Genomic DNA, 16,431 nt, shown 5'->3' with positions numbered 1-16,431 from the left:
TAAAATTTTTAGAGTAGTTCTGTGGATGGTTATTGGGAATAGTGTGCTGGGTTTCAGTTTTAAGGAAGGAGAATTTTTTTAAAAAAATCTAGTCTAGATTAGCGTGTTTAGTGTTATGGTCATTTGGTGGGTGGAAAGCAAAGGAAAGCAAATGTTTTCCATTAAAAAACATCAGAAATACAGAGTAGTTAAATGACCATTGTAAATGACCATTGTAGATGGGAACGGCTGATTTTTAATGGAGTATCTTCATAGGTGTACAAAGGCCCTTTATCAAAAACCATCACTGTGATGTGTAAATAAAAAAACTCCAAAAAAAGGTTTTTTTTAAATTCCACTCTAACAGTGTCACAATAGCTGACGTTTAAAATTACATCATGTAGCGCTGATTCCTAGGATCCACCCCATAAAATGAGGCATATGGAACCTGTATCAGTTGAATACCCACGAGAAGGGGGGGGGGGTCCCCAAAATAACCCCATTGACTGAGACTTCAAGCATCAAATGCAATATTGCCAGTGAGCCAATTATTTTTTAAGAAAATCCCTCCAATTGTTTACAATTCACACAAATATTTATGCTTTTGGGCCCTGACCCTAATGATGGGTATTGTCCAAAAAAAACGACCCACCTTTTGGAGCACAGACCATGTTTAGGCAACAACCATTTTCCCCGTATTATAAGCAGGATCAGATATTGGAACCTGCTTGGATACCTTCACTTGATAATGCCCCTATGTCCCCTTAGAGGTGACATACAATTTGACAGACTGTATAATATAAGGCTCATCGTTGTTCTTTTTCACAAAGGTTTTGTGACATTTACACCTCAGATAGGAATGTATGCATTGATGAGTCACTCGTGCTTTTCAAGGGCAGACTTTAGTTTAAATATGCCATCGATGTGATCGAGGTATGGGGTAAAGTTCTACCAACTATGTGAGAGCAGTACTGGATATACAGTGTCCTCTGGAATTAATGAGGGAAAAGGCTGTCACTTACATTATCCTGGCTATGCAGACTTAATTGACACATGTAGAAAGATAGTGTGTGACTTGCCCTTTTTGAATAAAGACTACCACCTATGGGTAGATAGGTATACCACAACACAAACCTCAGCAGCTTAGCCAAGTATATACAGCGATAGCATTTGTGTACTGTCAATAACTAAACAGTACACCTGAAACAGACAGTATCTGTATCATACAGAATACAAAGAAGCAACAGTAATTACATCCTACAGTAAACAAAAAAACCATTTAACAGTTCCAGGGGAGCAGAAATAGTGGCCTCGAGGCAGGAAAAACAGCTGGAGGGGGGTGGTTGAGTGAAAAGGGTTAGGGCAAAAGTCCAAGGGCTGGGTGGGTCAGGAATGCTCCTCCTCTGGAGTGTCAATGATGGAGTATGTTTTACTTTGAACATTTTGGTAGTGATTGTTGGCCAAAAAGCAGCATGATAAGTGTCTAAATGTTCTAGTTTGTGTACGTTACAAAAATATATTCCTTTGTGGGAGTATCTTATGGGCTGTAAGACATGCTGGCCGCTTTAAAATAATTAAGCGGCGGGCGTGTCTGCACCATGCCACCAGGTGCCTCAGTGAGGCTCTTCATCCCGCCCCTTTGAAGATGCAACGTGCCGCTCAAGAGGGGGGGGGGGGCTCACACGAAACAGCTCTTTGTGACAGGGAGAAGAATCTTCATATTTTATTAAAAAATATTAGTGGCACTAAATTGTGGCTTCAGGCGTCCCGTGTATGATGACTTTTTTTTGTGGACTGATGTACTCCCCATCCCATCCCATTACATCAACATGCGTTAGAAAATCAGGAAAAGATGGGCATGGATGGTGGGCTGATTCAGTGGCGCAACGGGCCACTTGACTATACTTGCCCCCAGGCCTTAGGCTGCCAGCCCTCCCCTGTATGGGGGTGCTAAACAGTCCCAAATGAGACATAGGGCCGGCAAAAGAAAATTAGAAAAAGTGAATGTAGATGATGTAGATGAACAAGTTTGGCTGGATTTATCTCCCATAAAGCTTAACCTGTGCTAAATTATCCAGTTCCAACTCTGCATACTAAATGTAAAAAAAACGTGTTTTGAAGCAGTGATGTACACGTTATAATACAGGTATACAGGTAAGCTAAATTATTGATAATAAAGAGTTCCACATTCCACATAGGTTTGATTAATGGACAATCCCAGAAAATATGAAGGAGGGTACCTGGGCCATTAAAACCTCTCCAACATTTAAAAAATGGAGTCATCTTCGTGCAGAAAAGCCTATCCGGGGTCAAATACCATCTGTATATAATCTTAAAATGATTTTCAAAATGTTGTGTAATGCATACCCCTCGTGTCACGGTCAGGACTACTTGCCAAGCCGTGACGGTGTGGAGGGCGTGGGCATGAAGGGGTTAATAGCACCAGGCCTCTGGATTTACTAACTTCACCCCTTAACAAGGCATAAATTATACCAAATTAACCCCCAAATCCTGTCTGTATCCCCCCCAGGTAGTCTGCCACCACTCATGATTTTGATACCGCATTCGTGAGAAATCCGAATTAGAACCTTTATCTATATATATATATATATATATATATATATATATATATATATATATATATATATATATATATATCAACCCACCCCGGGCACACAACATATATATATATAAATATATCCTGTAAAACTTAATAACAATATGGTAACGTGTTATCCTCTCTTAGGGTTTGTGGATATCGATACTAGAGCCCAAAGACAGACTTGGATTATGAATATTTTAATAACAAAAAGACAACACAGTGCCAGAATTACAAAAAACAAGACATACAAAAGAAAAATAAAACAGCAAACAGTTCTTAAAAACAATGGGACTTAAACACAGGACCCTCACTCACGAGTTTCTCCAATAAGTAGGCCTGTGGGAACTCCTTAAGTCCAGATGGTTTCTTACGATGTTGTTCCGATCAGAGTATATCATGGAGTTCTGCTTTGAGGTCGCTGCATTGTCCCTAAATCAGACTTTTGCAAGCAAACGCCCCTCTGACCACATGACTGATTATATGACACCATCCAAAAGAATCGGGTCCCATCTTTCATGTGCCAATAAGTTATGGTGGGGTAAAGGTGATGGAATGGAATTCCTATAACTAAGGATCCTTATCAGTTAGGCCATGAATCACCACAGGGGTCCTTTGGGAAGATGACACCTCTAGCCAGAACAGATACAGAGGGCATTCACAAAGAAACACATTAAATCAACCTCAGATTAACTCATTGAATGCTTAAACAAAGAAACTAACCACCTCTGCTGGGTTACCCTTCCATGCATCCACTACATTATATGAGTTAATCATGACACCTCGGTCCCGAGAACATATCATTCCAGACAGCTAGATCATATGTTTTACCCAATTCTTCTTCCCAGGCCGATTTAAGTTTTTCTGAAACGTTTGGGTAGAGGGAAGAGTAACACAATGAGATAGCACCTTTCAGGTCCGGGGCATTAATATAAACTTTCTCTATATCATTCAAAGCTAAATGAGAATAAACTATATCAAAATCAGATATATTAAATTGTTTTTGAATAATTTGAAAAATCAAGTCATAATCACATTGTCTGGGAAAATAGACATTGAAAATGGAATAATCTATATTATTCACTTTACCCACCCATAACACATATCTACCCTCAGGATCAATAATAGTTATAAAAGTCTGGATAGCTAATGATTTGTTAAAAAAATAGAAGTCCCCCTAGCCTTTGAAGAAAACTTAGAATGAAATTGAATGGGATAATACCTAGCAAAAATGTGGGGATTAAAGTTGTTTTTAAAGTGGGACTCCTGTACGCACAAAATATCTACACGCTTCTCCCTAGCCTCCTTCAACAATAGCCTTCTTTTATGGAAACAGCCCAATCCCTTAATATTAAAGGACATTATTTTCAATACCATTGATTATAAGGAACAGCAAAATTGAACACAAGAATGTAAATGGCAAAAACACAAGATAAAGGGATTGGGCCTAATACATCAAATTTTAAAAACATGGAAGGGCATTGTAAAGGAGGTACAAGCACATACAGCGAGAGAACCAAAAGAAACAAAATAATAACTATCACACAATAGCTTCCATTGATTGTTGAGAAAAATACAAAAGGGCAGGGGAAAAACAACAAAACCAAAAAAAACCCAATCCCCATCCAAATGGGGAACCAATTAATTTTGGAACAAGTAAAATATATACCAAAGATAAAAAAAAATAGGCCCAAAGAGAAGAGTAAAAAGAACTGAAAAATATACTCCTCTCCATTGATGGTAAAAAAAAAGAGGCCTTACTGTTGGGTGGGGGTAGGGAGAGAAACCAACAGTGAGGGGACTGGGATAATGTCATAATTATTAATCTTGCACAAAAACTTATAAAAAAAAAATAAAAGAAATCTATTAAAGACCCACACATAAAAATCAAAAATAAAATTACAATTAAAGAAGAATTCAAAAATGAAACAGAAAATAAATAAAAAAAATAGAAATAAAGAAAAGAAATATAAATCAACAAATAGCCAGTTCTAATGAAGACATTTAAAAAGACCTTGAAAATATATTAATAGTTTTAAAACAGTCTCTGGGTGGTGTCCCTGCAGAAATGTCTCATAACAAAGATATCAATGCTCCTGCAGATGTTTATTTAACAAAGTAGTTCCGGTTGTTTACTCCTGAGAACAATAGAGGAATTGGGAAATTCTAGAGAATTATTCCGTAGTAATGGCTTCTTCATCCAATATAGCTGCAGCTTCTGCAATTTGGGTATGCCTTCTGCGATCAAATCGCTGTCCTTTAGGTACGTGGAGTCTTGGTGAAAATATTTGTAAAAAATCCTTTCCCTCTTTGAGATTTGTATACTCCTCACAAAGCACCCTTTCTCACAGCATTCAGGAACTCATTCAGTTCCACAGCATTCAGGAGCTCGGTTTGACTTCGGCAACCTATGGCATCGGTCAATCGAAATCTCTGGTTCGGCACGATTCTGCAGAACCGAACTGATCATTTTTTTAACATATGCGCCTAGATCTTGTTTTTTGTATGGATTCGGGTATATTTCTGATCCTTATATTATTGCGTCTACTACGATCTTCCAGGTCAGCAATTTTCAGTTTACTTAACTCGAGTTGGTGTTCAAGCTGATCCACACGCTTTTCCAGCTCAAAATGGGCATTATTCTGCAGACCAAGATCCTGTTCGATACGATCCACTCGAATGTCCAGTTCGTTTCTATCCTTCTTAATCGAAATCTCTTTCATCAAATCATCACGAATCCCTTTCCTGAGATCTGTAAGCAGCTTAATTAATCGAGGTTCCGTTATAGCCATACCTGATCTCTCAAACTCCTCTCCCATCTCAGGCGGTTTCTTATGTGAGGATCCAGTTTCTTCAATCACAGGCTTCTCAACAGATTTCGAGGTACCAAAAGTTTTGGCTGAAAATGTTAGTTTTTGCATCGTCCAATCGGTCCAGCCCTGATTCGATTCTGCTACGGGTCCGCAATTGAATGCTGTTTTTTTAATGAAAAAACACCCAAATCCTCACAGAGCTCTCACACTATGCTGCCATCTCAGTCGACGGCCAAGCCACGCCCCCCTTGTGTGTGCTTTTCCAACGAGCACTTGACTTCCACTTCCCATCTTCCTTATTTATTTTACAACTGGTGCAGGAATCAGCATAAAGAAAGTGTCAAATATCTTTTGATAAATGTATTTTAAACTTTTTTTTGACTTGCATAAGGTGCAAGGTGACTTAGATTCAGGAGCCATATGCCTTTCCAATGCATGTATAGATTCCCTTACCAATTCTGCTGAGAGGCAGAATTCTTATTCTAATGTTTCTCCTAATGTGAAATAAAACGTGAACCATGGCAGCTACACTGGACAATAGGACAGTGCTTGAAAATCAGGAATTTGTTATCCGTTTTTTTGCTTTATTGAACATGCTATCCTTGATTTTGGGTCACATCGTTCATTTGGAGGACTGTGTTAAAGTCCTGAATAAATCCCAGACATTAGTTTTAGGATATTGATAAAAGGCGCAAGCTTTGATCTCATAGGAGGGTGGCTTAGCCCTGACTACAACACTTTTTCTTGGATCTGGGTAGTTTAAATACATTTAAGAATTTGAATTAAATGTAATTTGGTTAAATCATTTTTGATTACACAAAATACTATAGATGTATATTAGATTGTAGCTGGGTTGATTTAACCCCTTCAGCTGATAAGAGTACTGATTGCATCACAGCAGTTATCTCACTTTGCTGGTTTAGTATCCTTCCCCATTAATCCCGCATCCAGCTCCCTGGGCATTTTTTAATCTTTCTTTTGTGCCGTTTGATGGTTCTTAACACTTTTTTTGTATCACCTCTCCATAGCTGTGAAAATATTTGTAGAATCTCTCTCTTTGATGCCGAAGTGCTATGACATCATAAGAGTGTTAGACCTGTTTTCCATTCACATATTTTGTGTTATGTTAAGAACAGATTTAAATGAAAACGCACAAGAGTTTACATTAAAAATATATATATTTTTTATTTAAGTTATACCAGTAAACAGCTCATTGGAAATGAAGGGAAAAAAATCCTTGAAGACTCGACAACTACCCTACAGACTGATTACTCCATACCTAGTGATCCAGAGGAAGGTGAAAAAACTTGGGGGACAAAAGGTTGTCTCTGTTTCAAGCAAAAATTCCTTCCTGACCCCTCGAATAGGCAATCGGTTACTTTAACATTACAAAACAAAGTAATGTTGTCCCTGGATCAAAGATGGATCACAGATCCACACAAACATTAATCACAAGCTGATAATGTGTTGTGCTGCCGGAGATGGACGGATCCGCTACCGCTAGAGACATTGATTTTCTAACTAACTCAGAGCTCACAAACTGCAGGGGCAAGCTTTATGATGTACTGCGAGTGTGGTTCTATTATGATACACTGAGCTTTATGAGTTAAAGTGGGCGTGGCTTTAACAAAAAATAGTATGCGAGTGCTATTTTAACCCATTGTTGTCCAGTTAATGACCAATATGGGCGATTCAGTTCTCTATAGCTCTGTATGGCTCTAGGACTCCCTACACAAACCACTGTTTTTATTATTGATCTATAAAGTACCCTCATATTCTGCAGCACTGTACAATGGGATCAAACGAGCTTACAATCTACTTTGTAAAGTTAAAATAAATACATATATACCGTATTTGCTCGATTAAAAGACGAGGTTTTTTCCAGAGCAAATGCTCTGAAAAATAACCCTCGTCTTATAATCAGGGTCGTCTTATAATCAGACCTCAAATAGGTCTGATTATGAGACTAAGATCCAGATCCCCCGCAGCGATGCAGGGGACCTGGATCCTCCTGTGTTAACCCCCCCCAACTTACCGGTGCTTCTGAGTCCCCGGTGCTTAGTCCGGGCTGCGTGTAGAGCTCTACGCGATACAATCGCGTAGAGCTCTACACGCTTCCCGGACTAAGCACTGGGGACCCAGATGCAGGGGACCTGGATCCTCCTGTGTTAACCCCCGACCCAATTTACCGGTGCATCTGAGTCCCCGGTGCTTAGTCCGGGCTGTGTGTAGAGCTCTACGCGATATAATCGCGTAGAGCTCTACACGATACAATCGCGTAGAGCTCTACACGATACAACCGCGTAGAACTCTACACGCTGCCCGGACTAAGCACTGGGGACTCAGATGCACCGGTAAGTTGGAGGGGGGGCATAACACAGGAGGATGCAGGGGACCTGGATTCTCCTGTGTTATGCCCCCCCCTCCAACTTACCGGTGCTTCTGAGTCCCCGGTGCTTAGTCCGGGCAGCGTGTAGAGCTCTACGCGATTCGCGTGGAGCTCTACATGCTGCCCGGACTAAGCACCTGGGGCTCAGATGCAGGGGACCTGGACCCTCCTGTGTTATGCGCCCCCCCCAACTCAAAAGCACCGGTAAGTTTGGAGGAGGGAGTGTTAAATGGGGGGTGTAAGGCATTTCTGGAGGCAGAGTGCTCTGTGAAATGCCTTTTAACCCCTTTAATGCCACTCTGCCTCCTGAAATGCCTTAAACCTCCCTATATACCACTCTTCCCCATAATATGCCTTTTAACCCTCTAAGTGCCAGAGTGGCATATAGGGTTAAAAGGCATATCATGGGGCACAGTGGCATATAGGGTTAAAAGGCGTATCATGGGGCACAGTGGCATTTAGAGGGTTAAAAGGCATATCATGGGGCACAGTGGCATATAGGGGGTATAAGGCACTTCTGGGGCAGATGTGCATAACTGGGGGGCAGGTTGGAAAATAGAAGGAAATAAAACCAAAATATTTTTCTCAAGCATAGCTTTTATTAAAAAAAATGTTTAAATGAATTAACATTTACTGGTAAAACTTTTTTCCTATAGGGTCGTCTTATATTCAGGCTTTTTCTTTTTTTCCTAAATTAATATTAAGATTTGGGGGGTCGTCTTATAATCAGGGTCGTCTTATAATCGAGCAAATACGGTATTCCCTAAGGGACAGTAGGGAGGTGTGTAGTTCAAGGATAGAAGGGTGTAATTGTATTTATCCCTTTGAGAGCCAAATGGTCAATGATATTTCACTTGTGTAATCTAAATAGTTTGACTAGAAACTGCTACCATGGTAATATTAAAATATAAAAAAGCCTAACCGGACCACCCCCACCCCAAAATAACATGTGGCCGGATTTTTTTTAGTGCACTAATTCAAATTACGAGCCCACCCTACACTTTGACTCTATATAGGAATAAACCATATTTTCCAGGATATGTTTCATTGTAACACTGTAACATTGTCGTAGTTAGACAATCGCTATATGCTTTGTTGGACACGAACCACTAAATAAAGAAAAAGTAAAATTGTACACGAGTGATTTCATACGCCATAATGTCTTAAAGCGTACACAATAATTCAGACTGGTTACTGAAACGTTTGCCTTGCTAATAATGGAAATACATGCTCGCAACGATATCTTAATAATGTGTATAGTGCACAGCGTGTACAATAAAGGTTGTTGGGAAAAAAAAGAAGGTGGGCGGTCCGTTTGCTTTGCGTCTATAAATAGACGATGTGCCACGCCATACCTCTCTCTTCCAGTTCGGTTAGGAGACGGGATGGTGAGTTTGTTAGGGGGATCGGGCCTAGTTGCAATCCCATCGTTATCACCGCCATCCGTTTGTCTGTCGATGTTTATAGTTAAGGGTTACATACTATATGTTCATGGCTGCCCAGTGGACAAATACGTTCTCGCTGGCGACGAGCTTGTCCCAATTTAGCGCGATACGGCCTACATGAGGCCTAAAATTATTGCGATTATCCCGACAAGTGTCTGAAGTGTACTGTCTTAGGCAGACTTTACATAAATATTCCGTGTTTCAGGTGATGGCCTGTCGCCCTGTGATAAACTCATCATTTTCATCTGTTATTAAGACGCTAACGTTAGTATTTTTTCTTCTTCCCCTGACAGTCTCACCGAAAGTTCTCCGCCCCCAGGCATGGCTCTCTGGGCTTTCTGCCCCGCAAACGTAGCAAGAGGCATCGTGGGAAGGTGAAGAGCTTTCCCAAGGATGATCCAAGCAAGCCCATCCACCTGACAGCTTTCCTGGGTTACAAGGCTGGCATGACTCACATCGTCAGGGAGGTCGACAGACCTGGCTCCAGTAAGTGTTATAATAGTTATAAGGCAAATCGGACAAATTGCAGAACATATATAACGCAGAGCATGGCATGCTTGAGAAATTAACATAGCAACTTTAACCTCTGTGTAAGCATATATGTATATAGATGCAGAGCTTGTTCATGTTTGTTTGTTAAAAGATGATTTTTAAATATTTCAAAGCCTTCTAAATATAAGCAGAGTAACTAAAAGCTACCAATGATGATACTATCTCGACGGGCGGACTGAAGGATAGCCTATGGCAATCGCTGTTGAATGTCGAGTACTGATAGTGGCTTTTTTTTTTTTCTTTTGAGTTTTATAGCTATATTGTATCTTACCTAGCGTTTACCTATGCTTATTCTGCAGAGATGCCTTAGACTTGGTATATTGCATATTCAGTGTAGGTTCGTATAGTGTAACTATTTAGCACAATTATATAGTTTAAAGCTTCTGGTAGCCTTCTAAATGATGTAAATGTTCTCATAGTGTGTAGTTGCTTAAGTTACGTTCTGCAGGTGTTCTGACTGACACGTTAATGCTTAATCTGCAGAGGTGAATAAGAAAGAAGTGGTGGAGGCAGTGACTGTTGTGGAAACACCTCCCATGGTCATTGTTGGCATTGTGGGTTATGTACAGACCCCACGTGGTCTCCGCAGTTTCAAGACCGTCTTTGCTGAGCACATCAGTGATGAATGCAAGAGACGTTTCTACAAGAACTGGTAAGGCTAAATGCAGTGAAGGAATAGGCTAGATTGTAGCATTAGCTCCCTAGAATTGGATAGCTTTCCCATGGCATTAAAGGGTACACTCATAGAAGTGTAAGTGGGAAGTAGAGGAAATATTTGTAGCCTCTGAGGGTATCCTCAAGATATTTGCAGCTGAGCAGATGTAGGTATATCTAACGGCAAGGTTTAATGACTGCTCTATTAAATTTGTTTGGAATGGACATTGGCAGCTCCTCTCAGTTCTGTCCATATTGGCCAGTGTCTGATGAGCTCCAGGCTCCGCTTGCTGGCTGAAAAGCTCCTTTGATGCCATGCAATGAGCCGAACTCTTGCCCTGGTTCACTCCTTCCGCTCATGTCCCCTTCATGGGGCTTGATGAAGGGTTGTGCCAACTCTCCTGCTCTGCCGTTAAAGGTACAAATCTAAGAAGAAGGCATTCACCAAGTACTGCAAGAAGTGGCAGGATGAAGATGGCAAGAAACAGCTGGAGAAGGACTTCCTTAGCATGAAGAAATACTGCCAGGTCATTAGGGTCATTGCCCACACTCAGGTATGTTTGAGTAAAATGGGAATAATGACGTGCAGCTATTTTGACCAATGTTTTCATAAATCAGTTCTCAACTTGTCATGGCCTTACTATTTTTCCCATTGCTGGGCAGCCTAAATGATGAAACATTATCGACGGGCGGACAGACTTGACTGCTTAAAGCTGTCACTGTTGAATGTCGAGTTCTGATCAACTGCCCTCATTCTTAAAACAAACTTAATTCAGTTTTTTAAGTTGCTTCACACTAAACAAAACTCTATCACTCATAGCACTAAAAAAAACTAAATTGGAAGTTTACATGTATATATATCAGGGCTCATTTACGTCTCATAAAGCAGATAGCTGGCCTAAATTGTACATTGTTGCTCAAAGGCAAACTGAGCAAGTGGAAGGTTCATTTTCTATTTTCATAGTAATGTTTGTTCCTTTTCCAGATGCGCCTGCTTCCCTTGCGTCAGAAAAAATCTCACCTGATGGAAATCCAGGTTAATGGAGGCACAATAGCTGAAAAGTTGGACTGGGCCAGAGAGAAGCTTGAGAAGCAAGTTGTAGTGTCTGGTGTCTTTGGACAGGATGAAATGATTGATGTTATTGGAGTCACTAAGGGAAAAGGCTACAAAGGTGCGAATTGAAGTATTATGTGAAATAGGTGCTTGCTCATTTAAGATCCAAACATCTTTCAGCGTGTATTTCCCCTGTTCAATGATGAGGCTATGGAATATGCATTGGGCACAATGCCTGATCTCTAGTGATGAATAATTCCATGCTGCCTTCCTTCTGAGAATATTGTGTTGTGGTACAACACCTTCCTTAAGTTTATTTTTTTGCCAACCCTATTATTTTTATCTAATCAGGTGTGACCAGCCGTTGGCATACAAAGAAGCTGCCCAGGAAGACTCACAGGGGTCTGCGTAAGGTGGCTTGTATTGGAGCCTGGCATCCTGCCCGTGTAGCTTTCTCCGTGGCTCGTGCTGGACAGAAGGGCTATCACCACCGCACAGAGATTAACAAGAAGGTAAACGTTAATATATGGCTGCTGTTAACAAGGCACATGTTTTCTTGGGGAAAACTTCTTGTCCAACCTCGAAACACAAATGCATCAATGTAAATATACTTATCTGTGTCCTAGATCTACAAGATTGGCCAGGGCTACCACTCGAAGGATGGCAAACTTGTCAAAAACAACGCCTCAACCGATTATGACCTTTCAGACAAGAGCATTAACCCTCTGGTGAGTTATTATGCTGAACTTGTTGCTTATCTGCTTTTGTGGTCCTGTATACAACTGTTTCTAGTTTTTATTAGCGGACAATCATGTTTTAGATGTTGCAGGATCCCACTGTTTTAACAAGAGGCACGAGTCCCTAATCTGAGCTAGCCTTTTTGAAGGTTTTATGTATAGAAGTTAGGCATGACTATCCTAGACTGTCCTATGATGAAGCAATGGAATTTGCACTGGGCACAGTGCCTGATTTTTATGAAGAACTGTTCCATGCTGCCTTCCTTCTGAGGACCTGTCGAGAATTTTGCAGGCACCGTTGAAAGTCTTTGGTTATGATGGTACATTATGCCATACAAAATTATCTAGAACCAGTCAACCGGATATTTGCTTAGTCACCTGAAATAAATCTTGTTGGCTCAAAGCATTCAGTGTTTAGTTATTTGATGCTTGGCCGTTCCATCCTTGCAAATAACTTTTGTTTGTGTAGAACTTTCTCCAGTGTTAGGCAAAAAAATCTCATGTGCTGGTCCTTAAGTAACCTGTGCTTTTTTCCTCAGGGTGGTTTTGTCCATTACGGAGAAGTGAAAAATGACTTCATCATGCTGAAAGGCTGTGTCATTGGGACCAAGAAGAGAGTCCTTACTCTGCGCAAGGTAACTTTCTTACAGTGGTCTGCAAATTAGGTTCTGTAGCTTGAAAATCAAGCTCTTGAGTGGTTCGTGTAGGAACATTTTGTGTTGCGCAGGAAAGACAGTCCTACACAGTACTACCCAACACTTTATTTACACAACTTTCTGCCATTTGGCTTTACTTTTCCTCCAATCATTGATCACTAGTAATTAAACATTTTTATTAGGACACTAAACTTCAGCATGTGCTTGTCTTGTTGTACTGTTGCAACATTCTCAGAGCCTTTTCCCAGTTTAAAGCTTGGCTAAAACAGCCCCATTCACTTGTAGCTTTGAGGCCCACTGTCAACCTTAGCAGTTTGTCAGGGTTTTGGTTCCTCCTAAACATGCGTATTTTGTTTTCTCTGCAGTCACTCCTTGTCCAGACTAGCCGTCGTGCCCAGGAGAAGATTGACCTGAAATTTATTGACACAACTTCAAAATTCGGGCACGGACGTTTCCAGACACCAGAGGAAAAGAAGGCTTTCATGGTAAGTTTGAACTGAAACCCTTTGTGATTTGTGCAGAGTTGTATCAGGTTTTTTGTTTGCTACCAGTATATTAAGTGCCAAATAAACTTTAGTTTGTAACATGGAAGGAGTAATCTGATGGTCTTTGTTTTACAGGGCCCACTCAAGAAAGACCGTCTGGCAAAGGAGGAAACTGCATAAATATGACATATCCTATGTACATCTGGGATGTTATGATTGTGCTCTTAATAAAACTGAAAATGGCAAAATCATTTTTGACTGTTATTGTAAGGTGGTCACCCTTCATTAGGAAATGGTCATTTGGCAGCTGCCTCATGTCATGTGGTTTGCACCACTAGGTTTGATGTTTATTACTAGTTTGTCAGTGCAACTTTGACATGTTGCTTGGAATACAATGCTAACGTTGGGAAAACTTGAGAGCCAAAAAAAAGAAGTCCAAGGTGCTTCCAGGTCAAATGCTGTGAGTTTAGTAACTGCTGCTGATCAGATCACTCCTATTGGCCAGGAGTGATCTGATCATTATGGCAGCCCCTGGATGACCCTGCCCTACAAAAGAGGGGGGTCATCTAGGGTAATTATGAAAAAGCACAAATTAACTGGTCACTTGTCAGTGACATTTAAAGTTACTGATTATTGATCGGTCTCCTTGATCAATGTCAGCAGCCTAAACGTGTTACTTAAAATTAATCTGATAAAAAAAAATATATATATATATATATATAAACTTAAAGTTTAAAATGTGCACTTTCCAGTTTTGACTCCACAATGCCTGAGAAACATGACTTGTATATGAATGTGGGGTATTGCTGTACGCCGGGGTTACTGAACACAAATCAAGACCTATTGTTTTTTCACACATCCACTGCACATAAACATGGTGAAACCGCAAAGTGGATGTGAAAAATGTATCTGTTAGACTAAATTTGGAAGGTGTCAGTGTGGAATCTGTTGCATGGGATGGGCCAAAATGCTCCTATCTAGATTCCCTGAGCTGTCTAGTTTTAGGAAATGGTTTAAGGGGGTTAAAATGAAATATGGGACACCTACAGTCTCAGATGAGACCTGGAGCCAGTAAACTGATCTGTAAAAAATTCCGTGTTTGAAAACTGAAATGCCTATGTGGCAAAATGAGACATGACCTACCTGTGTATATGGGGTATTCTTGTGTTTTTTTTTTTTTTATGTACCCAGGAATAAAATACTGTTTGGATAGAATTGGCTTGTTAAAAATGAAAATTTACTGCAATGTTTAGGACAGACGTGCTAAAATGGTTAGTGTTAAAATGCCCCAAGTAAAATACTCCATCTTTCAAAAAAATATATATACTTCTGAGCAGTTTTTCTTCTGGCCGTGGAACGCCCAGGATACCACATTTAAAAAAACAAAACAAAAAAGAACAGAAAAGACAATGCATGTCATTCATATTTAACCCTGTAAGTTCCAAAATAAATGAAAATACCAGACATGGTGTCCAAAAACAGGACAAATACCTAAATACACTTCTGCATTTTTTCCCCCTTTTGCACTGGTTAAAAAGTTTCTATAGGTGAAACTGAAAATATTTCCTTTTTCCCCTAATTTCCCCCATGTTTTTGGATATTTTTCATACTTCATGATTTATATATGATTTCAGAAGAAAGCCCTACTTGTGCTGAAAAAACTATGATTTGTGGGTGGGTGCACTAATTGGGAAGAGAATTTACTGTTGAAGACCTAGCAAAAACTGCTCTGGTCTTTTAGCGAGAATGTAGTAACAAAAACCTGGTCCTGAAGGGGTTAACATGGGCAAATTGCAGCTTTTAGTGTTCACATGACAAGCCATTCGCCTTTCCTGTGGATGCTGTACCCAATTAAACTTGTGTTTTTATATCCTTTGATAGCTATGATCGGCTGAAAATGTAGGCTGAGTAATTTAGTAAAAACTACAAAAATAGAAAAACACATTCCCCTCTGAATCGCCACAAAATTGGTAAATTGACAGAAAATAGTAAATGTATCAATCTAATCTAGTTTTCAGAAGTACCTTATTTCTATGGAATTTCCATACTTGCCCAGCAATTATAAGGGCACATATTGCAGTGAACATGGTTTCAAAACTGTTGAATTTTTAAACATGGTATGCTGGGTTCTAACAGATTCTGAACCAAAAAAACCCTTAAAAGTAAAGCGGACAACACGGTTTCATCAAGAGCATTTGGACAGCTTTGTTTCCGCCAACACTGTTGCTTATATTTTTTTTTTTGCACGTTTTATGCTATGGCATGGAAATCCGGGCAAAATTCATCTCCAACTGCAGATTGCAGAAATTCCCCACAGGCATTGAGATTTTTATTTCTGGGCGTTACAGTGCACAAATTGGAACATATCTTTAATCATGGTGCTTTGCTAGACCAGTGCTATATGAAACAACTTGGTCCCTCAGGAGAACACCTTTCTATAAAAAAAAATATATTTTTGTAATGCAGACACATCAGTGTACATCACGAGTATTAGCTCAGAAATTTCCGCCACAATTTATTTTACTGGAGTTGATTTGCAACGTGGGGGGCCGGGCTGTGACAGAATGTATGATGCCCTTCGTGACACCTGGGATCAGAAAGTTTTTCCAGTGTGTCAAACAACCTTTTGGCACAATTTCGTTTTGATGCCATAGTAGCAGGCAGCCATAATTGAAGGGATCAGCACAATCATTTACATAAAATACATACATGCTAACAAAAATTGCAAAAGGGCGATTACAATGGCTAAACTAGATAATGAGAAAATGATAGCCAATGATAAACAAACCTGAAAAATGTTTTAAATACTTTAACAACAAAAAGCCAAGGAAGGAAACTGGTGGTCCATTGAAGTCTGCTACAAAGATCTTGCAGCAATCATGTGCTTGGGTTAAAAAGTGCTGAATAAAATTAAAATAGAGAGAGCCCCAGAACAAGATGGTATATATCCCCGGGTACTTAAGGACATTCAGTAAGAAAAAGCAAGACCACTGATTGGGATCTTCAAGAATTCTCTCTCTTGTCTGTTATGTGCAAGGAAACTGGTGTAAAGCAGAAGTGGTACCACA

At 40.0% G+C, this 16,431-nt stretch overlaps 1 protein-coding gene and 2 non-coding genes across 3 annotated transcripts; all 3 read left to right on the top strand.

Moving 5' to 3' along the window:
• The first annotated feature begins 9,018 nt into the window (after positions 1 to 9,018).
• On the top strand, positions 9,019 to 13,611 carry RPL3 (ribosomal protein L3). The gene is made up of 10 exons (XM_053469964.1): positions 9,019 to 9,168; positions 9,519 to 9,711; positions 10,261 to 10,429; positions 10,850 to 10,985; positions 11,417 to 11,603; positions 11,837 to 11,997; positions 12,112 to 12,213; positions 12,762 to 12,857; positions 13,244 to 13,363; positions 13,499 to 13,611. The coding sequence occupies exons 1-10, from the start codon at positions 9,031 to 9,033 to the stop codon at positions 13,541 to 13,543; spliced, it is 1,347 nt and encodes a 448-aa protein (XP_053325939.1). The 5' UTR covers positions 9,019 to 9,030; the 3' UTR covers positions 13,544 to 13,611.
• On the top strand, positions 11,677 to 11,770 carry LOC128501026 (small nucleolar RNA U83B). Its single transcript, XR_008354973.1, has one exon. It is a non-coding gene; the product is annotated as a small nucleolar RNA U83B (small nucleolar RNA).
• On the top strand, positions 12,407 to 12,500 carry LOC128501028 (small nucleolar RNA U83B). Its single transcript, XR_008354974.1, has one exon. It is a non-coding gene; the product is annotated as a small nucleolar RNA U83B (small nucleolar RNA).
• Positions 13,612 to 16,431: the final 2,820 nt, after the last annotated feature.

The sequence above is a fragment of the Spea bombifrons genome, chromosome 6 (genome assembly GCF_027358695.1).
Source record: "Spea bombifrons isolate aSpeBom1 chromosome 6, aSpeBom1.2.pri, whole genome shotgun sequence".
NCBI lineage: Eukaryota > Metazoa > Chordata > Amphibia > Anura > Pelobatidae > Spea > Spea bombifrons.
This window is presented reverse-complemented; position numbering and strand designations above follow the sequence as displayed.